At 42.9% G+C, this 24569-nt stretch overlaps 1 protein-coding gene across 5 annotated transcripts; it reads left to right on the plus strand.

The window, feature by feature from the left end:
- The first annotated feature begins 742 nt into the window (after positions 1 to 742).
- Positions 743 to 22129, plus strand: LOC136456522 (ribonuclease E/G-like protein, chloroplastic). 5 transcript variants are annotated; one of them, XM_066456428.1, is made up of 14 exons: positions 743 to 1261; positions 1536 to 1639; positions 4840 to 5024; positions 8062 to 8371; positions 8464 to 9662; positions 10468 to 10785; positions 10874 to 10915; positions 14803 to 14927; positions 18081 to 18228; positions 18668 to 18740; positions 19788 to 19900; positions 20985 to 21104; positions 21307 to 21462; positions 21571 to 22128. In XM_066456428.1, exons 1-14 carry the CDS (start codon positions 1098 to 1100, stop codon positions 21736 to 21738), a joined length of 3225 nt encoding a protein of 1074 aa, XP_066312525.1. In that variant the 5' UTR covers positions 743 to 1097; the 3' UTR covers positions 21739 to 22128. The 5 variants fall into 5 exon arrangements, 3 of the variants coding, with proteins under 3 accessions (XP_066312525.1, XP_066312527.1, XP_066312526.1); XR_010759444.1 differs by lacking the exons at positions 21307 to 21462; positions 21571 to 22128 and adding an exon at positions 19990 to 20092 and having other exon boundaries at positions 20985 to 21094; XR_010759443.1 differs by lacking the exons at positions 21307 to 21462; positions 21571 to 22128 and adding an exon at positions 19998 to 20092 and having other exon boundaries at positions 20985 to 21094.
- Positions 22130 to 24569: the final 2440 nt, after the last annotated feature.

Genomic DNA, 24569 nt, shown 5'->3' on the forward strand with positions numbered 1-24569 from the left:
ATTAATGGTTTATAATGGTTGTTAACTACCGTCAACAGCGTGGTGATAGATACGACGTAGAGAGGAATGAAGGCGCCATGCAAAGTGGGGATGTGCGCCCGATGCATTGGAGCCACGACGAACGAATCGAGTAGGGATTATGTCGCTAGATAAAGATAAAAGAGAGAGCACAAAGAGAAATAGACTGATTGTTGTTGGACCCGATTCACTACACAAGTCCAAAAATAAAGTGCGTCCACATATACATGCCCGGACAGATGTCTAAAAAAAACACACGTACTGCCGCCGCCAGTAGCCCAGCCCCTCACGCACGCCACAACACACCCACATGTGTACAAGGAAATGAACGGAAGTGTTCATTTGAACTTATCACTTCGGCTTATCAGCGTCTTGGGCCTGTTCGCTTTAACTATTTTTCAGCCAAATCAACCTTTTCAACTTACTCTCTCTCACAAAATACTATTGAATTAGGTGAAACCAGCCCCCTTATGTACCAGTCGAACAGGCCTCTCGCCACGGCCGCAGCCTGCATACGAGCCACAAAAACAGCTTATTCCCAACGCATCACACGAACCGTGTTCTATTCATTTGACTTATAAACCGTACTTTTTTAACTAACCAATAATATTTTTCTTCCACGATAAATCAGGCAACAGAATTTTAGCCATGCCTATTTTTCTTCGACGGTAAATCAGGCGGTATTTTAGCCATGTCTTATCAGACCAGCGATCCGCTCAATACGCCGTGCTCCCTGCTCTGCTTCTCCCAGAGGACCTATGCCCTGCTCCCTGCTCTGCACGCCGGCGCCCTGCAGCTCCCCCTCCTCTTCCTCCCAGAGCACAGGCCCCTCCCCTCTTTTCCTCTCCCTGCTGCACCAGGAAGGGCGAGCCGCCGCTGCTCCAGTCGGGCAGGCTGGCCGCCGAGCTGCCGCCCTGGCCGGGAAGAGGTGAAGTGGTGCGTTCTGGCTCTTCCGCCTCTGGTCGCTATCTGGGCGAGTCGGCATCTCCTATCCCCCATCCGGAAACAAGGAGCGGAGCCGCAGAAGCGGTGGAGCCTCCAGCCCGTGGCAGAGGGGAGAAGCCCTACTGCGCGCTCCCATGGCCGCCTGCGTGCTGGGCCTAGCGCCTACTCTCGTTAGCATGTGGCCCCTCTGCCGCGCTACCGCCGGCTCCGCCGCTACAGAGGCCTCCACCGCGGCCGCTCATGCGTCGCGTCGCGGCGTGGGCGCGGTCAGCTCGGCTCTATCCGGTCTTCGGGGAAGGTATCGTACATTTCTTGCTATGAAGTGCTTTATTATTTTCTTACTTTGTCCCCAAGTTCCAATAATGCAAACTTTGTTTTCTCTACCTTTAGATTTGAGCTGCAGTGATCAAACTAGTGGAATTCCCGAGTTTTCCTTAAGGCATTCAGGAACAACTTGTTGATGTAGCCTCTTTGCTACGAATCATTGGCCTAAACAATCTGAACTTTGTTTGCTTAGAGAAATGGTCCTATTGTTGTTTATATGGTGACAGCCTCTTAATTAATCTTCGTAGGCACTCCGTATCTTCGGCGCAATTCATGGATGGTCTTAGAAGTAATCTTCAAGTGGAAACGAACTTGGCACTTTCCCCAAAGGCACCAAAGTCTAACGGGAGTGGTAATTTCTATTTTTCGTTTGTGCTAAGCAACAATAGATATTTTTTAGAGTAATCAACAATAGATTCGTCAAGATGGTGTCTTAGAACGCTTAGCACAACAGATATTCGTCAAGGTGGTGTCTTAGGATGCTGGAGATATTTCTTGTGGGGTTTTCCCCCACAGCGAGGATGTTCCTTTTTTTTAATCTGGAACCATCCAGTCTATTTTTTTTTTAATGGAGGCATAGCCTCTGCTTTTAAGAAAACATCACATACATCACTGGGTAAACCAGTTCCACAAACGCAATATAAACGTTACTGGGTAAACCAGATTCACAGACGCAAACACAAATCCAGCAAAAGCTACTCCAGCCACTAGATTTCATATACATCAGTAGAGCTGAACACCGTGGGCTTGAAGTTTCCAATCCAAAGCAAGATGTTGTCCTTCACTTGCTTGATGCGATCAACGATCGGCTTCCTTAAGCAGGATACTCCATTTCTGCATAAACAATACAGCAGTGTATATGATGTCAGACGGAGACTTTGGAAACTGGTGCTGGATAGCCATCTTGTTCCTGTTGGTCCAGATGGCCCAAGCGAACCCTGCAAAAATGAACAAGATTAACCTAATAAGCAAAGGACCCTTGCCTTGTAGCCAAGACTCAGAGAACTCCTTGAGAGAAGAAGTGAATTTGTTCCACTTAAAGATTTCTTGGAGGAAGCCCCAACCATCCAGTCTATCAACTCATGGGATCAGCTAAATCACTGGTAACCAGGTCCCGGATACATTTGGATGCCACATGAGCTGACACTTACACCCTAGTTCGGCTAAAGCATACGCTGGCTTGATACAATTTTCTTGGAACATAGTTAATTGAAGAACTAATAAAATTCTCTTAGCAGTATGTAGTCTGTAGTTCACATATCAGGCCACCAGTTGGTGCAAGATCAAACATTCCTTTCTCTACAACTCAAGAATCACATGGCCGGCCCATTTCATGTAGCAAGGTGGCATCGAGCCCCCCCCCCCCCCTCCCCAAAAAAAGAAGAAGATGCGGGTTCTGTATGTAGCGGCTCCAGTTATAAAACCAGACTTTCTGCACCAGCAACTACAACATCCCTGACAACATATCCCCGTCCAGCCAGAGCAGTAGAAGGCTGAAAAAAACTCCGTCAGTGTTTATCTTTAGTACATCTCCCTCTGTTTTTTCTAACTTTGTTGTTTAGGGCTTTTATAATTTGGCTCCACTGCTGTTTTAACTTCATGAACTCCAATGTCTGGGCATTCATTCAAACTTGTTCTCCTTTTCTCCCTCCCTCTTATTCTGTTTCTTTCTGGCCACCAGTGCCAAGGCTCAATCGCTACATTGATCTGCATATCTGTCTGTAGTGCAAGACTCTTTTGAATAACCTCAGGCACATACTGCATGAATGCTAGATCAATTGTCACTGTAAGAGATTAGGCACAAGATAGTTGATGAGGTTACTCATGTATAGGCAAGGAACAGAACCAGCGGGGGATCCTTGCCTATTAGATATCAATCAATCAATCAATCTATCCTAACCATATAAGCACTAGGCCTGTCTAACACGCCCCCGCAGTCGAAGCGGCAGCCTTGCTAACGTTGAGACTGGACCTTAACTCATTGAAGACAGAAGCTGGAAGCCCTTTGGTGAAGATGTCGGCGAACTGCGACGTTGTGGGGACGTGTAGAACCTTGGTGTCACCTAAGAGCCACACGCTCACGGACAAAGTGTAGGTCAATCTCAATGTGCTTGGTGCGCTGATGCTTAACGGGGTTGATGGACATGTAGACCGTGCTAATGTTGTCGCAGTAGACAAGTGTCGCTCGGCGGAGAGGCATATGAAGCTCAAGTAAGAGCTGGCGCAGCCAGGTAGCTTCGGCGACAGCGTTGGCCACAGCACGGTATTTGGCCTCAGCGCTGGAACGCGACAGTGGACTGGCGCTTGGAGGACCACGAGACTGGCGCTTGAAAAGAAAACTAAGCACAACACTTTGTGTTTAGTAATCCATCTTTAGTGTCACTATTGCCAAGTTTAAACTTTTTTGCTGAAGAGTTGAGTCATTTTTTATTCTGAATGTCAAAGTAGACAAGTTTTCTGCTTGCAATGCACACAGTACAAAGTTGTTCATCTAATAAATCAAATCAAGTCGAAATGTTGCAAATTTTATTCAGTTTATGAGATTACTTTGACTTATGGAGCCCTGTCAAATTTGGCTGGTGCTTTGTTGCTGGCTAGCGAGGCAATGAAGTTGTGGGGGCTTGGCAGCGGCTAGATGCATCTCCTACCTGTATGTGTATGTCCCAACGGTGGATCTTGTTTAGGTGTTTTATTAATCGAGGTCTTGTATTATGTAAACGAGGGAGTCAAAATTAAGGTTTATGCAACAAAACCACCCTCCAACAGTCCCCCTATCCAACATCCTATATTTAGTGGTATCCTAAAACATCCTCCCTTTTTGTTCGTCTTAATATAAAGATACGTAGCTCCTACGTGTTTGAGAAAAAATATACGTCTGCCTTGCAAAAAGAGAACTTCCCCACCCGTCTGTTGTCCACTATGTGGTCAAGATGATGAAACAATACAGCATACTCTTGTTGCTTGTGTTTTCACATGGCAGGTTTGGACTTTGGACAACTATCTTTCATGTGTTGGGCTTGCTTCCCCTTGAACCGCAGCTAGAGGATTCTCGTTTTTCTAGCTGGTGGTGCAAAATAATCAAGGCTGTTCCAAAAGAGCAAACAAAAGGACTGAATTCACTCATCATTCTGGTTGTTTGGGAGATGTGGAAGCACAGGAATGCCTGTCTTTGAGGGTGCTACTCCTTGTGTCCAAAGAGTTTTAGCTACAGTTTCTGAAGAATGTATGTTGTGGTGTTGGGCTGGAGCTAAGGCTCTGCTGCTTCTTAGTAGGTTGCTACCTATGGCTGCTTAGGCGTTTTTTGGGCAGTGGTCGCATGTTTTTTTTCCTAGTGTGGCGCTAAGAGTCCTGTATTTGGTTACTTGGGGGAGCAGGCTCTGCCTCTCCATTGTTTTCATTCTCTTCTTAATGAAATGACACACTGTCATTCGAGAAAAAAAATATACGTTGATTTATTAAGTTCAATGAAATGTACAACTAAAATTGTTTACGCTATTAGTATACAAGTTAATGGTTGGACGTTTACAGTGTTTCATGTTCATTTTCTAACAGATGATTTAGCCATAACCTGTAAAGGATTCTGTACAATATCATGGAACCTGAAAGCAGATGTACAAGATGGGTGCTTAATATTCATAACAGGAGACCCGGTTACCCTGGGCTGCTGGGAATCCAACATGGCTGTTCAGTTGGCTCCTTCTGTTGAAAGCAATAATATATGGACAGCTGAAATAAAGGTAAATCTTCTTTTAACAGTATCATCTTCTGAGCATAACATTTATTAATTAAGAATAATATTGTGTGGATGATAAATTGTATTTCAATATTCGAGAAGCATTTGAAGTCAATTTACTCAATTATTTTAGAAAATTCATATTTAGTTGATGTGACATTTACCAACGATCTTTTAGGTAGTTTAATTTGTTAAGCATGCTGTATTTGGTTCAAAGATGAATGATTACATAGTTGCTGTCACAACGGGAGCATGGGGCACATATTGGCAGAGGAATGCCATATCACATGGCTTGAAGGGGATTATGGCATTGGAAGTGGAAGATAGATGAGGCAGCCTTTGTAGAGCTACATACTATTTTTTTAGTCTTCGTCATGGATCGAGCCATCATTCTTCGTCCTCTTCAGCAGCAGCATGTTTGCACGAGGCAGATCCAAATCCGGCCATCTTCACCTGCTATGGCCAGCACCGTTCGTACACGCGACTGTCGTGGAGTCTGCCCAGTCGGCGATCCGCTCGTTGCGTGCTTCCTGGCCCGCCTTCATCGTCGCGCCCGTCGTCGGATTCTTCGTCCGCCAGTCTTCATCCGCGTTGGTGTGTGGGGCTGTTACGAGCGGTCCCCCGTTTCAGGCGCCGCTCTATGCATAGGTAGAGAGGGTGGGTGGGGGGTGGGTGGGGTGTGAATAGGCTAATTAAAATTTGTACAAAGACAGACACTAGGCAAGTGTATTAGTAAAAGAGACAATCCCACTAGCCACTACTTGCCTAGTCTAGTCAATACATAGCAAGCCCCCTACACAATTGTAGTTGCAAGGTTAACTAATTAAACATACAAACACACAACTAGAGGTGACACCTAGCAACTAGTGATCTAACAAAGAGAGCAACTAATATACACTACCCACTAGAGAGCTAGAGCTACACAAATCACACAAGCACAATATATGAATTGTAATCGCAGTGTTATGCAAACCACCGAAGGTAAGTGACACTATTTATCCTGAGGTTCGGTTGCTTGCCGGCAACTTAATCCGTGTTGAGGTGGATCCTTAGATCACCGCTTTACTTGGCCTAGCGAGCAACCAAGCTCGGCCGCCACGACATGGGCACAACTAGAAGCTGGTAGATCACCAAGGACCTCTCCAAGTCTCGATTGATTTCACTAGAGTTGGCGCCTTGTTCCCTGGCCTCGTGCCAATGTCGTCACTGGCAAGTGGATCTACAAGCTTAAGTACCACGCCGACGGGTCGCTGGCCTACCATAAGGCTCGTTGGGTCGTTCGCGGTTACTCCCAGCAGCATAGCGTGGACTACGATGAGACATTCAGCCCGGTTGTCAAACCGGCCACGATCCGCGTCGTCCTCAGCATCGCCGCCTCGCGGTCGTGGCCGATCCACTGGCTTGATGTCAAGAATTGCTTTCTCCATGGCAGTCTTGAGGAGTCTGTCTACTGCCAGCAACCTCCTGGCTTCGTCGACCCCTCTGCACCTAATCACGTTTGTTTGTTGCAGAAGTCCCTCTACTGCCTGAAGCAAGATTCCCGTGCGTGGCACCAGTGGTTTGCCACGTATCTTTGCTAGCTCGGCTTCACGTTCTCCGCCACCGATGTCTCTCTATTTATAATCGAGATAGCGTTGCCTACTTGCTGCTCTATGTCAATGACATCGTCCTGACGACCTCCTCCCCGGACCTCCTACATCGCATCACTGCGTGCCTCAGCTTGACCTTGGCGCGCTCCACCACTTCCTCGGCATCTCCGTCACGTGCTCCTCCGATGGACTGTTGCTCTCGCAACGCCAGTATAGTATGCTGTTGAGCTTCTCCAATGTACTGGCATGTCCGAGTGGAGTATCATCCTACCACGACGCCTGTGGACTCTAAGTCCTAGCTCTCCGCTACAGATGGTGCCCCAATCGCTGACCCGTCCGAGTACCGTAGCCTCGCCGGGGCGCTACAAGACCTTACTCTCACCCGCCCTGACCTGGCCTATGAGGTCTAGTAGGTGTGCCTCTTCATGCATGACCCCACGGAGCCGCACCTTGCCCTTGTCAAACGCATTCTCCACTACGTCAAGGGCACTCTTTCTACTGGTCTACACATCCCTTGTCAAACGCATTCTCCACTACGTCAAGGGCACTCTTTCTACTGGTCTACACATTGGCACCGGTCCTCTCTGGACTGGGCAGGGTGCCTCGACTCCCTCCACTCCACATCGGGCTACTGTGTCTACCTTGGCGACACCTTGGTGCCTTGGTCGTCCAAGCGTCAGACCACTTCTCTCGCTCTAGTGCTGAAGCAGAGTACCGTGCCGTCGCCGAGTGCTGTTGGTTGCACCAGGTTCTTCACTTCGTCCTTGAGAAGGTCGCCCTAGGTGAAGTTCGTGTTTTGCATGTGCCGTGCCGTCCTCTGTTCGCGGATACCATGACTAAAGGCCTGCCTGAAACCAGTGATCGTGTCTGTGAGCCTCGTGCTACGACTGTGCGTGTGTGTGTGGGGGGGGGGGGGGGGGGTTAGATATGTATATGTCTAGGTGTCTAATTGTATGTGGCTTACTTATAACTGAAGTCACTTGTTACTATATATATGAAAGGCACCCAACCCAAGGGGTGTGAGGTGTTTTTCCCAATTCTACTGTTTCCCTCCTGCGTCTCTGATGTACTCTATGTAATAGTCCCTTTGGGCCTCAATACTATCATCCAATTTGGTCTCCCTTATTCGTAACACCTCAGACAAAAATTAGGAGCCTTGTCTCAGTTTTTTTTTAATATCCAACTGGTGCTGGTTAGCACATAAGACAAACCGTGTTACTGTATTTTTCTTCTTTTAACTAATGACATGTTCACTAGCTACTCATGGAAACAATTCACTCACTACTTGTAGAAACAAAATAGTTCAATAAGGGAACATTCATTTATCAAGGACAGATAAAGTAAATTCTACAAATATTTGGTGAGTTTGATGAATGCCATGTTGATTTAACTGTTTTTGGAGCTCTTGTATCTTCTTTTACTTTTGGAGCATCACATTCTTTATTCTTTCAGGTACCATATGGAGTGCATTTCAAATATAATTATTTTGTTCGAGAAGAAATGGGTTCATCTTCTGATATTATATGGAGGCCAGGTCCAGTATACTCCTTATCAATACCTTCAGTTGGCCAGAAAAAGCAGGTCATTGTTGTGAAGGACCTATGGACGAAAACCAGTCTAGCAGGTCTTCCTACTCCTTCATGGGGATCATGGCTGATGGAAGCTGGTTCTCTTGAAGGTGAACTTTTTTATGGTGGAAATAATCAGAGCATTGTGAAAGATCACTCTGCCAGGGATACATCAAATCAAGGTTTATCTGTAGGTAATGTTGCATTACCACATCTTCTAGAAAGTAATAGTTAATTGTCTTCTTTAGCGGTTCTGAACACTTAAATATTTCCAGTGGATTCGCAGGTGATCATATTATATTCAAGCTTGGGAATGGCACACCTTTACATGCAAAACTGTTGTTGGATAATCAATCTAGCATCATGCACAACTATGTAACTGAAATACCAACTGCCAGTTATATAAGCCAACATGGACGGTCTCAAGTCGTAGAGGAGCCATGGATTCTTGAATCAATTGTGTCTGCAAAGAAACCAGTTGCAAAAGTCAAAGATAAGAAAGGGCAAAAGAAGTTTGTAAATTATAAGCACACTTTGAGTGGAGTTAGTAAAAACATGCATCAACAGGATCAGCCTGTTGAAGAGCCCTGGTTATTTCAATCTATATTGGAGCTAAATGAAACTATAGTTCATGCTGATGGAAAAACAGAAGCAAGGGATATTATCAGAAAATTAAGGAAAATAGAAAAACCTCCAACACCTTTGGATGAGAGTAAGCCGACTGGTGATGAACCTTCATCAAGAGTTATACTTATGAACTCCTCTGTCTGCACTATTCAGAGAATTGCAGTATTAGAAGATGGAAAACTAGTTGAACTCTTGCTGGAACCCATCAAGAACAATGTACAGTGTGATAGTATTTATTTAGGTGTAGTAACAAAGCTCGTTCCTCATATGGGAGGAGCATTTGTAGATATTGGAATTTCAAGGCCTTCACTTATGAGCATAAAGCAAAACCGAGATCCTTTTGTGTATCCTCAAGTTTTTAAGAACCGAGGAACAGATCCTGTTGATGATTCTTATTGTGATGAAGAGAACCTTCCAACTTATGAAAACGATGATGATATGAGTGATGACGAGTTTGCAGATGAAGAAACTCATGATGGTTCATCATTTCCAGTTGAGAATATTACAGATAATGAAGAAGGTGTAGTGCTAACATCTGATGCTAAGATAAACAATGTCGATGGTGATGAATTTGACAGCATTTCTGTTTATGACGAAGACAAAGATGAAGAAAATGATCACATGGAAGATGAATATAGTGAGGACATACTGCAAGCAGATCAATCAGAAATTTCCAATGATCTTAAGACTTTATCTTCAATTCAACATGCTTTAAGAGAATCTAATGATGACACAAATGAAAGCAGGTGGTCTCAAGTTCGCAAGGGCACAAAAGTTATGGTTCAAGTTGTCAAGGAAGGATTAGGTACGAAAGGTCCAACACTTAGTCCATTTCCATGCCTGCGAAGCCGATTTTGGGTATGTATGATCATGGGGCTAGCCTTGGTGCTTTTCCATAATTAAAGTTAGTGTGCTTTGCAACCTTTTAGAATACGCCATTGAAATATGCATGTGGTACAAAGAAATATTTCTGAAAATAATGTTTATATATTGACTAATGTAGCTGATTCCCACATGGGGTGTGTAGGCATTGTTTTCCAATTGTGATCTGACATGATGTTGTCAAATAACACAGTGAAATATCAAGTACTGTGCTAATTGATACGTATTGTAGTAGAATATTCCTTTTGAAGGTTATGACAAGAGCTCTGCCTTATCAATCATAGAGAGTTCAAAACAGATTTTGCATGATGGTTGTGACTAAAGCAAAATTTCAACCACATATGTCTTGTTGTGACTATGGCAAATAGGGACCATCATCGCTACAACTTGAGCAATAGAAAGACTGCAAAACAACTAAGCTAGCAGTAAGCAATTAAAGGCCTTTTGAAAACCACAATGCTTTGTTAGGTGTCTTCCTTAACTTTTGAACACTGTATCTTGAATGACGAGGAACTTTTTCTTGGAGTTCGTAAAAAAATTCACTATTTTCAACAAAACAGATATGTGATTCATTGATTTATTGTTTATACATTAACTAATTATACATCATGATGACATGTTAAAATAATATTATAATGTACATAATTTTCTTCAGGTAGCTAACAATAGATCAAGTATTGTTCTTTTTATATTTCATCATGTTCCTCAAATTAAAATAAATCCACGCTACTTGCAAGAAATTTTAGGATTAACTTCAGCGGTATACCTTTTGAGTTTGCAGATACTGGTTTCCCGTGGCAACAAAGTTGGGGTATCCAAAAAGATTACCGGAATAGAGCGCACCAGGTTAAATGGCATCACGAAATTACTGCGACCTCCTGGATTTACTTTGACGGCTCGTACAGTTGCAGCTGGTCATTCCTGGGAGGAACTGCAGAAGGACCTTGATGGCTTGCTATCTACCTGGAAAGGAATAACTGAGCATGCTCAATCTGCTGCCTTGGCTGCTGAGGAGGGTGTGGAAGGTGCTGTTCCTGTAATGTTGCACAGAGCAAAGGGTCAAACTTTATCTGTTGTTCAAGATGATTTTAATGAAAAGGTGAATTACTTCATGTTACAATCTACTCACATTAGTTTGATATTTAACCTAACCAATATCTTTCTTTTAAACTCTATTCTGCATTTAGGTCAAGAGACTGGCTGTGGATTCTCCTCGAACATATCATGAGGTAAGTAACTTCATAACAGCAAACACTTAGGTATCTAAACTCATGAAGAAATATTTATTTGCATAATTTCTCTTGACATGCATGCCTCAGTTGGTTTTAGGAATCGTAAACAGTATAACTCTAGAAACAGATCTATTTGATGGTTTTTTTTGCACATGAACGGGTCTATATCTGATAATTTAGTTCTGCAATTTAATATTAAAATGCCATACTGTTTCATCTAAACTGATTCTGATTAGTTAATGTATAAACATTAAATCAACGACAATGCTTTGCTAGGTGTCTTAACTTTTGAACACACGTCTCAAAAAAAAAAAACTTTTGAACACCGTATCTTGAATGACGAGGAACTTTTTCTTGGAGTTCATAAAAAAATTCACTATTTTCAACAAAACAGATATGTGATTCATTGATTTATTGTTTATACATTAACTAATTATACATCACTATGAATGACATGCTAAAATAATATTATAATGTATAAACCTGGTTGTCTTTCTTGTCTTCAATATTGGTTCTGTTGATTTTCTTCCTTAAATTGTAGTAAAGTGTTATAAAACATGCTGTTATGGGCAATCGACTGTAGTTCAAATCTCAGTCATGTTTCTGTCTATTCTTTTGATTTCCTAGCTAAGGGTAACAAAATGCACATAATGTGGGATGCTTTTTAGAAAAAAAAAGTTATTTTTGAAACAGGTTGTCATGATTTCAAAGACGACTAAGCAACCCAACCCAAGGCAAGTGTGAGATAGTTCGAGGAGAACACCCAATGATTTGCATTCATTAGGATGTGGTACATATACGCATTGTGGCATACTGGCATGATTGTAGAGGCTACTGACAAGGCCATAATCTAATGTGATATATATTGAACACAAATATTTTCTAATCAGCCTAGTTATTCCCGTATGGAGCAAATCATTCAGGCAAGCATAGAAGCTGCATGTTGTGCATGCTTCTGTGTAGACCAGACAATTTGCCGTGCCAGATGAGCACTAGCAGGGGTGCCCAATCATCCATCTAACACCCTCGTGTAGTCAGAGCGGGAGGAAGTCGAACTTCAGACTAGTCCAAAATTTTGTGAGGACGGATGTAGGGAGGTCCTTGGTGAAGATATCCGTGAATTGCGACGTAGTAGGGACATGCAAAACATGGACATGACCAAGAGTGCGCGCTCACGAATAAAGTGTAGATCTATCTCCACAGATTTAGTCTGCCGATGCTTAACGAGGTTGGTGGAGAGGTAGACAACACTCACCCAATCACAATAAACCAAAGTAGTTCACTGAAGAGGGGTGTGAAGCTCCATAAGCATCTGACGCAACAAGGGTGCTGTTTGGTTGCATCGTGTAATAAACGTAAAAGTGAACAGTAATGGAAGACGCTGCAAATGGAACAAAATTAAGCGAATGCTTGCTTTTTTTGGTTTCTGTCCGTAAAGGAATCGGATAAACAGCGAGACCAAGATCTTCATGCTTGCGCGCAGGGTCGCGTCTGCTTCGAGTAGGAACTCTAGATGCCGAGTTGTTAATGGCATTGAGGATGCATATCGCGGCCAGTTGCATCCACCTTGTGCTCGTCCATGGCAAGAGGCTGGTCTGCGAGCCGCTCATCATCTCGTAGTACATCAACAAAGCGTTCGCTGGTGCCAGAGCAGGTGGCTGCGACGCTCGCCCAGCTCGAGGAGGCCTTCACGGTGTGCAGCAAGTTGCAGTGTTTCTTCGTCGGCGACGACATCGGATTCTTAGACATCGCTCTGATGGCCTTGACGAGATGAAAGCACCCTGGCTCGCGGCGTGGGCGGCGCAGTTGTGTGGACACCGCGGCCAGTTGCATCTGCAGGACGAGATTGCACTATTGGAGAAGGTAGAGAGGATGGGAAGCGGTAGAGTCACGCTAGGACGTGGAGAGGCATTGGGATGGGCGGCACCGGCGCTGTCGAGGGGAAGATGAGGCGAACAGATTACAACTAGGTTTGAGCGGTATCAGGTTTCTATTAGCCCGTATCTCTTTACGGCGGATGCGTTTATAGTGGAGGCAAAACAAACAGAATCTAACGTTATCAATTGCCGCTGTAATCAGATGCTGTTACAAAACATCCAACCAACACTACCCAGGTAGGTTTGGCAATACCATTGGCAATGTCATGGTATTCTACCTGGACGCTTGAGCGGGAGACAGTAGGTTGGTGCTTGGAGGACCAAGAGGTAAAATTCTCACCAAGAAAGATTGCATAGCCCAAAGTGGACTTACAGGTGTCGGGATAGCCCACCCAATCAGCATTAGAGTAAACCACCAGCTTAGTAGGGGGAGTCTGAAATAAAGAGAGGCCATAGTCGAGGGTTTTGCGAAGATGGCACAAAATATGCTTGACCCAAGTGAAGTGTGGTTTAGGAGGGTCATGCATGTAGAGACAGGCCTGTTGGACGACATATGAGATATCCGGCCGTGTGTATGTCAGATACCACAAGGCACGTGCCAAACTACGGTAGTGAGTAGGATCATCGGCTGCATTGGTTTATGTCAGATACCACAAGGCACGCGCCAGACTACAGTAGTCCTTTGGTCATAATGCCTGCGAATTGGTGGGAGGATGGGATGTGGAGCACGCGAACTTGTCCCAATGCGACCTAATTCTTGCGGACGAAGTGGATGTCAATCTCGATGTGCTTTGTGCAACGATGGTGAACATGTTTGCCGGTCATATAAATAACATTGACATTGTTTGCCGTGCACGAAGACGTTCTTGACATCGAGCTGATGAATAGGCCAATGGCGGGACAAAGCTAAGGATAGAACAGTGCGAACTGTCGTTGGCTTTACCACCGGACTGAATGTCTCGCCGTAGTCAACACAGGACCATTGGGTGAAGCCGGGAAGAACCCCGCGGTCCAATAAGGCAGTAGCTTGTGCTAGAAGATCCACTTGCTGAAGAGAATGTTTTTCCTCCATAGCAGCCCGCCATTGCTGCGGAAAGTCTTCAGAACGGGCGACAGTGGCTACATACAAGGCAACAATCTAATGTGATATACATAGAATACAATACTTCCTAATCAGCCTAGTTGTTGCAGTGGGGAGCAAATCAATCAGGCAATGCAATGCACCTGAACATAGAAGCATGCATGCCGTGCATGCTGCAGGGGTGCCCAATCTGTCCGTCTAACATGCCTTATCGCCTAGGTGATGCCTATGCCAGAGCTAGAGCAAATCCGAGGGGGTGCTCTTGCTTTGTGGGTGCAAGAATTTGTGAAATGAGGGTGCAAATATGGTGAAAATTTGGCTTTTACTACTGTTATTTAATTTTTGTGTGGGTGTGGCCGCACCCACTACATTACACATACCTCCACCCTTGGGTAACAAGGCATGTAACTAGACCCCCAAGGAGAGCTGGGTCTGCCTGGATGCCTAGGCGATGTTTTTGAAACACAGCAGTTAGTATAAAGAAGGATTACGAATTGTAGAATATCTGACCCAGCGGCACTCCTCAGGTCCTGGGTTCGACTCCCCGTGGGAGCGAATTTCAGGCTGAGGTTAAAACAATCCCCTCGCCCGTCCCCATAATGAAAGCACGGGGGGGGGGGGGGGGGGGGGGGGGGGGGGGGGGGCCACTGGCCCAATTCTCACTTGGGCGACGGAAAACCACCGTGTAAGGGTGGGGGCGGGGGTTCGGGGGGTTTCTTTGTCGGGTGAGAAGGTCCTTCTTATTTGTAATGCTGCGGGGGTAGTTTTAACACCCCCCCGGTCGAGTTTTTTTTTTGGCGTACCTCGTTTACTTGACTATACAAAGCATTTACCCTGTTGGTTTCGTTGCACTGTTCATCCTTAATCCTTATGCAGAATTATTTCTTAAATCTTGTGAAGCATATAATTTTCCTGTTTGTGTTTAGGTTACAAGCTATCTTCAAGAAGTTGCACCTGAGCTCTGCAGCCGAGTTGAGCTTTATGAGAAAAGAAAACCTATATTTGATGTATACAACATCGAGAAGGAGATAGACAGTATCCTTTTCAAAAGGTGCTATTTCATTGTTTCTATATTATTTCATAGTTCCTGTTGGTGGAATTCTTTTCATTAGTAAGCATTTTTATGGTTGTTTAACTCATCATTTTGTGCTGTAATTTTTTTTAAGTAGTGCATCTGTAGAACAAAACTTAAAGTTACTGTACCTTCTGCTTCGTTTGGTAGATCTAGTACAAGAAATGCTTTAAGATGATTTTGAATTAGAACAAGGAATAAATCCATTTCTTGTTCCTCAACCCTTTTTAAATCTGGCACCCTAATTATCTATACTGTTTGATTTTGATCTCTGAGCTCTTTTTTGTTGGTTTTGGAGTGATGTGGCAGGAGTTTTTCCTTCATTGCCGGTTTTCCTTTTCCTTTTTTTGCCAACACCATGATGTCCTGGGGCAGCGTGTCCTTTTCTCTCTTCTCTCTTTCCATGGCCAGCCGCTTTGCTTCTGTGTGAATGAAGAAAAAAAAGTGGCAAGAAGAAAAGATAGAAGAGAGGGACTTGCAGCAGGTGGTCTTAGGCCACATCATAATCTAGGTGGCAGAAAACCACCCACTTACAGGAAAAAACACCCACTTCCAGTAAAAACCACCCGTTTCATAGATAGAATCAGTTGGATAGCATGTGCAATTGTGCAGTAACATGGTTGCGTAGAGCAAGCTAGTATGGGGTTAGCAGAATAAGATTTACCAAGTACATTGCCAGTCATCATCATGAAAAAAGCTATCAGAGAAATAGAAAGATATCTTGGCCTGATGATTACTAGCACGTCTACTACTATAGGATGTGGATCGAACAATTAGGGCCTTGGAAAAAATATGTGGATTTGGGGTAGTGTCCAAAATCAATATCACATGGTTGTCAATTTTGTGGGCTTAATTTTTACTCGTTGGTGTTGAAATATACTGAGTAGTAGCACAAGCACCTTCTCAATTGGGAAAAGCATCTGTTGATTGAATTATTGAGTTGTTTTGTGACTTCACTAAGATATGCGAGTCTTGAAGTGCAATAAAAAAAAGGGCGTACCCAGTGCAGAGAGCTCCCGCTCTGTGCGGGGTCTGGGGAAGGGTGTCAGTGGCAAGCCTTACCCTCGCCTGTGCAATGCGAGGAGACCGCGACTCGAACCCGGGACCTTCCGGTCATAGGCGGTAAGACTCTACCGCCAGAAGTGCAATTAGTTTGACATTTTTTTTTGTGCGAGCCAAAATCAAGATTAGTGAAACAATAAAGACAATTTTTCTGAGGGGAAATACAGTACGGGAGGACCCTACTGAGCATTTTATTAAAAAAGAATGGAGAAAAGGAGTTACGGAAAGCAAGGCAAAACCTGTATAGGTGAAAATAGGAAAAACGGCATGCAACAGGCAGCCAAGAGTGAGAGAAAAAGTGCACATGAGCAAGTTAATCAAGCTTAGGCATAATTAAATTGAAGATCTGAGGTTGTGGTTGAACCTGTGAAGCTGAAGGATAACTTCATCCACACATTATTCCATATCAAAAAATCAGTTTGCAATATTTTAATATACAATAGACAGGTATGACACTATAGGCTCATATAACTTACTTTCACTAATCGCTACTATTGCTTTTTTAACCCAATATTTCATACTCTTGTTGGGTTTCATCTATAGAACCCCCACAGCCCTCCAACTTTGGACTAAAGGCTTTGCTTGTTGTTGTATATACTCTGAGGTAGCTTAAGTTATGTCCTCTACCTTACAAATATTTCCTGTGTGTTTCAGAATATTAAACACACTTTTGCGTAAAATGTAGATGGGTCAGATGTGTGTACACATGCATGTAGGTCCTATAGAACTAGTTTCAACTGAGGTCGCTGATCATAATATGTGCTTAAGTGTCATTTGGTTCATTAGTGAACAAGAATTATTTTTCAAGCCCAACAGAGGACTGCTATTTATTATCTTGAATGATGACTGAGTTAGCCAGCTAGTGGAGTAGGTTGGAGTAGTGTGTGGATAACATAGTGGTGCTGCCTAGCTGCTAATGGCAAATTTAGTAAAAAGATTCATGATGTCTGCAGACCATATATCATGTTTTTTTTTTCTCGAACACGCAGAGGTGAATATCATTATATTGTGAAGAATAAGATAGGAAAAGAACCCCACACAATATCGCACTCCACACCTTTGATTCTAGAACTAAATCTCCTGGAAAACAGTTTAACAGCGACCCCTGACCTAGGACTCATTCATTGGGGCAGCAGGCTAGTCAGCGTCATGTAAGACATACCCCTGGCACCTGCGATACCCTACAACCTCAACTCATGGCAGGCAAGGGATAAAAATCTATTTAGATTTGGTGAAACTCCATCGAGCGCACAGCGATTTCTTTGGTTCTAGAGTGTCCAAGCTCCTAAAATGATGATAGAGTTCAGGCCTTTTCTTGCCAATCCATCAGCAGCCTTGCTGGCCCTGTCCCTCCAGCCCTCAAAGGACGTTTCATCAAGCTGGGATGAGAGGTTTTGCATGCCAACTTTCTGCAGCATGCCAAACCAAAAATCTCATGCAAAAATACAGTCCTCCAAAAGATGATTTATAGTCTCAGTGACAGTGTCTTTGTCACAATGAAGACAACGAGAGGGATGATCAAGACCCCGCCTTGCTAGCCTATCTTCTGTCCAGCACCTGTTGTGTGTGACAAGCCACATGAAGAAGCAACACTTGCTCGGTGCCCAAGTCTTCCAGATCCTCTCCCAAGAAAACAATCTCACTGATTTCTGGAAGAACCCCTATAAGCTGACTTTGCCGTGTACTGTCCACTTGAGTTGAGTTACCAAATATGAGAATCGTCCACACCTGGCTGTAGTTCCACATTAGACAGAATGTCCCATAGTTCAAGGAATTCCACAATGACATTCACTCAAAGTGCACCTTGCAAATCCGAGATCCACGTCTGGTTTGTGAGACCTTCCATATATCATCTTGGTAAAATCAGTGTGAGCCAGATGTTTGTCACTACGGAACACAGTTCTGTTTTGTTGCTCTGAAACAAGATATCTAATTGAACTGATACTGAAAAGCTGCTTAAAAAGTTCAAAATTCACTTTTAATTTAAGTTTATGTAACTGTCTTGACCTCTAAGTTGTAAGCTGTAAAGTCTAGTTTGTGTAATATTGTGTTTTTTTCCCCTTGTGGCAGGGTACCACTATGCAATGGGGGTTCTCTGGTCATAGAACAGACTGAAGCTCTGGTTTCAGTTGATGTGAATGGTGGTCACAGTATGTTTGGTCAGGGAACATCACAGGAGAAGGCTATTTTAGAAGTCAATCTTGAAGCTGCAAAGCAAGTATGTGATTTATCTTGAAATTTACTGGGAAGTAAGCTTGCTTTGCATTGTTTTCCAATTTGCCTTTTCAAGGATAATTCACCTTAACCATTTTTCAGTTGGTTTTCTTTTTTTTGTCACCTTTTTTCTTTGAGTTCATCTATCTCAAAATAAATGCATGGCGTAGTTCATCTGTTGCCTGCAGTTTTGCTCAACAGTTCAAACACATAAAGGATGTGTTTTCTCTTGTCTATGCAACTTTATGTTTACTCATGAATTACGACTTGAATAACCCGCTGCCATATTTGTAAGGGAACATGTTGAATCCCTGCAGTCATATTTGTAAGAGATTCGTTGCATCTTCTGCGTCGGGTGACACTATAGTTGAAGCAGAAAATATATTGTAAATTTGAAGTTTATTAAAAATTACGAATAACCATGAAAAAAATTCTGAATGCAGATTGCCCGTGAGTTGCGCTTGAGGGATATTGGTGGCATTATAATTGTGGATTTTATCGATATGTCAGATGATTGTGAGTATGATTTCAGATACTATCTGATAACTGATGTCACAAAACTGAATGTTCAAGTTTCTCCATGTGTGCTTTTGGTGCTAATCTCCTAATAATAATATCTCTTAAAAGTATACAGGATTCTGGTACCTATACACTACAGTCCTCTTTGCTACAATGTACTACCTCCATCCCAAATTAAACCAACTTCTAGAGTTGTAAGTCAAACTATTTTATTTTGACCAAATTTATAGAAAAGGACACCAAATTAGTGTTACTAGATACATCATGAGATATATTTTCTTAATGTACTTATTTGTGTCATAGATGTGGTTACCCTTTCCTAGGATGATTATAGGAATTGATTTATTTTAGGATGGAGGGAGTGGTTTTATACTTCACGTGAATTTTTATTGATATGTGTGTTTGCAGTTTTCATGGGTTGGACCGTACAAACTATACTCTTTCTTTATGTTTAACCCTTGCTTTATTCAGTCATTCATCATTGTATAAGAGTTTTTTATTCTCTTTTTTTCTTCTTAATGCAATGATATGTAGCTCTCCTGCGTATTCGAGAAAAAAACAGTAAGATTTCATATATGAGAGCATATATAGTTGTCATGAAACGATAAAAAAATTGACCACATTGAAACTCTTCACTTCAGTTTCAAGAAGGGGTGACATTGTAGCACCCTAAGTGCTGTAGCAGTAGCTGTGCTCTCTTTATGAAGTGAATGAACTACTTACGGGTTAAAAGTGTTTAGATATTACTTGCCTGTAAATTTAATTGAGCTGAGTGAATTTTGATCAATTTTCGTTCAGTATCTTCCCTATTGGAATATCTGGTACATTCCATAATTTTTCTTTGCATCAATTAAGGGACAGTTTGGCATGAATGTTTTGCATAGTGAATTGGGATGTTTAAGACTGGCGCTTCTTTTTAACAAATCGTGAACTCCAAAAGGCAACATGTCTTAGTTAGCACCACTAATAGAAAATGATAATGATGCAAACTTTTTTTATTTGCTTCTCCTTTCTCATTGTCACTGATGCCACATTTTCTTCCAGCGAACAAAAGGCTAGTATATGAAGAAATGAAGAAAGCAGTAGAAAAGGATCGATCAACAGTTGGTGTTTCAGAACTATCAAAGCTAGGTTTGATGGAAATAACTAGAAAAAGGGTATGTGCACCAGCTTCATAAGTCACACAATGCCATGTTCATGGATTTCTTTTTGTATCACATGCGATATGTGCATTAATTTTCCTCAGTGAAATAGGGGCCATTGTTGGGATAACTAAGCCCTGCAAGATTCTCTCTAGGGAAAGAGGTCAAGAAGGCTTAGATGGCAACCAAGTTTAAGGCCCAGAACAAGTGTGCACTTTTCAAAACTTGGTTCTCGTGCCCAATCTGCTTACTTCTTTCTTCTTAAATGCCATGCCACAATCATCAAATACTGTTATGTGGCACTAGGGATGAAAACGGATCGGATACAGTGATCTTGTATTCTATCCCATATTTTTTCTCGGGATTCGGAACCGGATATGGATCATGTCGGATACGTCAGATATTGATATCTATCTCATAGTCGGATATTGATATCTATCTCATATACTCCCTCCGTCCCCGAATATAAGGCATGCACATATTTCAAAATTCAAATTTTATTATCTTTGACTAACAATTAGCCTAATTATATCAAAAGTTTGTATTACAAAATTAGTTACATTAGATTTGTGTTTATAAATACTTTTTAATGATCAAACTTTTGTTCCTACAAATTATATATTATAAGAGAAATTATAGGTCAAAATATGTTCTTAAAGACCGCACCAAGTCAAATTGTGCCTTATATTAGGGGACGGAGGGAGTACATATCAGAAATCCGATTTTGAGTATTCCGATTCGGATACGATACAAATATTAATTAAATGTTCAAGTTAGGAGTGTGGGTGTGTGTTGTAAGGGCTCTTGCCCCTTTTTTCTTCTTAATACAAAGATACGCAGCTCTCCTGCATGTTCGAGAAAAAAAAATTCGGATACGAACTATCCATATAGGGTTTTAACCATTTCGGGACGGATGGATATCGGAAAAATATCCGCCCCGTTTTCATCCCTATGTGGCATTCATTAAATGCATATGATACTATGTGAAAATTAATAATTTAGGGGCCGAGCTGGCGCCCTAAACAAGTATAGGATTGGCTCATCCCACGATAGTTGATTTTATGATTGTAGTGTTAAAATGGCTTATTGTTGTTTGCAGGTCCGACCAAGTGTCACTTTCATGATCAGTGAGCCATGTACATGCTGCCATGGTACTGGTCGTGTGGAAGCTCTTGACACATCCTTTTCAAAGATTGAACGTGAAATATGTCGACGTCTTGTAAGTCCTAAAGGCTAATTACATTTTTATTTTTCTTGTGTGTTAGCAACAGTATCAACTACTGATTTAATGCAAACAGGAATTATATGATGCATAACCGCACCTCCCACTCTAACTAGTTGAACTAGGCTCGCTTCCAATTCTAGTTACTAATAATTGAGCCAGAATTCGTTGTTTCTGTTAATCTTGTTGAATGAACCAGGCTGCCTCACGACGAAAATCAGACCCTGAGAAACCAAAATCATGGCCAAGATTTGTGCTTAGAGTGGATCATGAGATGTGCACGTATTTGACGTCAGGAAAGAAGACAAAACTAGGACTCCTGAGTAGCTCCCTTAAAGTGTGGATTTTGTTGAAGGTACAATCTTCTGCTGGTGCCTCCTCGTATGTGTTCTTAGCATGGTTCATTTATATTTATACTCGGAGTTTCTGAGGTAGCTAGCATCTTTAAATACATTACATTCAGATTGCCAGAGGTTTCTCCCGTGGTGCCTTTGAACTGCTACCATACTCAGAGAAGGAAAAATGTGCGGAGAAAGAAGCATCATCAGAGTTGCCCCAGAAAGAGGGGAGGCCCAAGCTATCTGTTTTTCCTATCAAGAAGTGGATGAGCCGGGCGAAGCGTGCTAAGTGATTCTCTTTCAAAAGCGTCAATTTTATTAGCATGGGGGTCTTCCTTGCTATTCACAACTTAGAACGAGCAAAGATTCAGGAAGAGGGTCATACTTTTCATTCACAGAGATCCAGCGTCGGATATCTAGATATCTCCCGACCAGCTTTTGTTTATAGTATTTTTAAGTTTGTGATGCAAAATACTTAGGATTTAGGATGCAAGAAAGAGTAGGAAACATTTGTAGGACGGAAACTAGACAGATTTATGTAGGACGCTGTCAGGGTAGATGTAGCTCTTATGCTTTAGAGCCGTTGAACTTGGGAGACCGAGTAATTCCAGTGATTTTTTTATTCGTTGTCGAGACCCTATATTCAAATTTTGTTACAAACTCAATATTTTTTTTGGCTAAATTTCTTTTGATCTGCAACGAATTCGTTCCGACATTGAAAGGCTTGCGGTCTTAAAGAGTACCTCTGTTGAGAGCAGATAAGAGCGTATACGCCATTTACCAATTTCAAATCATGTAGGGACTTAACTAATTTAGGCATACGCTCGAATTCTTCTTTATTTATGGAACTGGTATTGGGAAATGGCCGTTGATTTCAAATTTGTTTTGGTCATGTTTTCAAAAGTTTATGTGAGCGCTGGAATACACATGAACCATTTTCTTACAACATGCATACAATTCATGTTTTAGTTTTCAAATCACTCGGATAAAAGGCTTACAGTACTGTCTTTCACCATTGTATAGTGCGTGCACTTATATCAAGATTTAAACATTATAATCTTTAATCAATAATTTAACCAACAATTTTGAACTATTGTGGGTCTGTTTGCTCGTCTGAATTCTGGAGGAATCTGGATGGTTTGGAGGAATGCTGGATGAATTTGTGAGAGAAAAATACTGTTCCGGATAAAAAAATAAGCGGATCAAGTCGGATTTAAGGGCACGCGAACGGGGCCTGTACAACAAAATTGATACATTTAGATTTGTAATTAAATGTACAATTCAATTCAATAACCATAAATTTGAAGTCTTAAACAATACAATGTAAAGTTAATTAATGTTAAGATATATATTTTAGTTTTATGCGTACTTCAAATGGTACCTTTTAGCATCACTAGGTATTGGCTCGTGCTTTGCTATTGGGACCTAAAACTAAAACAAAATAATGCAAAGCTGCACAACCGACAAATGGATTTCAGTAGATACAGTTTTATCAAGGTGTGATCATGTTTAGAACAACAGAAGGCCTAGCGCCCCGACGGGATGTCGCGTCCGGACGTAGAACCCACGCTCACGTCCCGCATCCTGCCCACCACCAACGCCCGCGTCTGTCGCAGGGCCCGTGCCCACCCTGTGCCTGCACAAGGAAACCCACGTTGAGTGGACCCACTGCTGCGCCCCAGCAGCAGCAGCGACAGACGGCTGCGGCAGGTCGCTGTTCGTCCGGCACCGGCCACGCCGTGCAACACCCGATCTACTTTTGACACATTCAGATAAAATATTTGCAATATACGTATAAAATAAATGAAACACTTGAAAGATGCTATTAAAACATGCGTGTATAGGCATAGCAAAATATGCAACATCTAGATCTACTTTTGCAACGTTCAACTAAAACACTTGCAACATAAGTATGAAACATATGAAACACTTGAAACATACGCTTGAAACATGCGGGTAGAGCCATAGCAACATATGCAACATCCAGATAGACACTTGAAACATACGTGTGAAACATCTAAAACAGTTAAAACATAGGCTTGCAACATACGTATAATGTCATTGCAACCTACGGAGTATACAACATCTCAGATTTACTTTTGCAATATTTAGATGAAAACACTTGAAACAACGCTTGAAACACGACGTCGTCGGTGACCACGGCCTACCTGGTGGGGAACTACGGTAGCCAGTACGCTCAGATCAGGGGGACGTCGAGAACTGTCCAGAGTACACCCAGACGCAGGCGCAGGCGCGGGGCAGCGGCCGGCGGGGTGCCTCTCAGGTGGCTCGGCCTCAGCGCTTGGGGTGGCAGCGCTCGCGCTCAAAGTCGAAGGCAGATCTTGTGTCGCGGCCTCGGGGGCTCGGGGATGGCCGGTCGCTCCAGAGTGGGGATTTTTTTTTTCTATTTTTAGGAGATGGAGCCCGGTCCTACGCAGGCGTGGGAGCCGCATCACAGCCGTGCCGTAGCATTATAGTTAGAACAAAGGAAAAACATAAGCACCAGATTTCTTTAGAAGGCCTGGTAAAAAAAACTTTGCAAGAACATTGCAGGCAATCAAATATCTGCTTGCACATTATACGATAAACCTTTGTAAACAGTTAGTAGGAAAAATGGCGGACGGCGGTGGCGATGCGAAATCGTGGATTTGGGAGTGACCGCTGAAGCTAGCTGTTGAGTGCTTGGGCTGGGGACTCGGTGGCTTAGGGCGCTTGCCACTTGGGCTGCTCCATTGGTGGGCTATTGGGCCTTAGCCTTTGCTCAGGCCATAGTTTTATTTCCTATCCAGAGAACACGTTCCTGGCTTGCAGGTTCGGCCGCGTCGCCGGGCACCACCGCTCGGAGATGCAGGAGGTGACGAAGAACAGAGGGATACTAGAGGCTCCCTGCTGGCGGTAAGTGGGGCAGCTGCCCCACCCTGCCGTATGGGAAGCTCCGCCTCTGCTTTAGGTAGTCTATGGGCTGCTTTTTCTCCCCACTATGGATGCCATAAGGTGCCTAAAGGGTGATCGTAATACCTCGTATCTTTATGCGTTTAGATTTGAAGATACTAAGCCATCCAAGGGTGATAACATAGGGTGAATAATAAACTTTTGAGTAACAGTAATTTTTCAAAATCCTTCG

This window comes from Miscanthus floridulus, chromosome 6 (genome assembly GCF_019320115.1).
Source record: "Miscanthus floridulus cultivar M001 chromosome 6, ASM1932011v1, whole genome shotgun sequence".
Lineage (NCBI taxonomy): Eukaryota > Viridiplantae > Streptophyta > Magnoliopsida > Poales > Poaceae > Miscanthus > Miscanthus floridulus.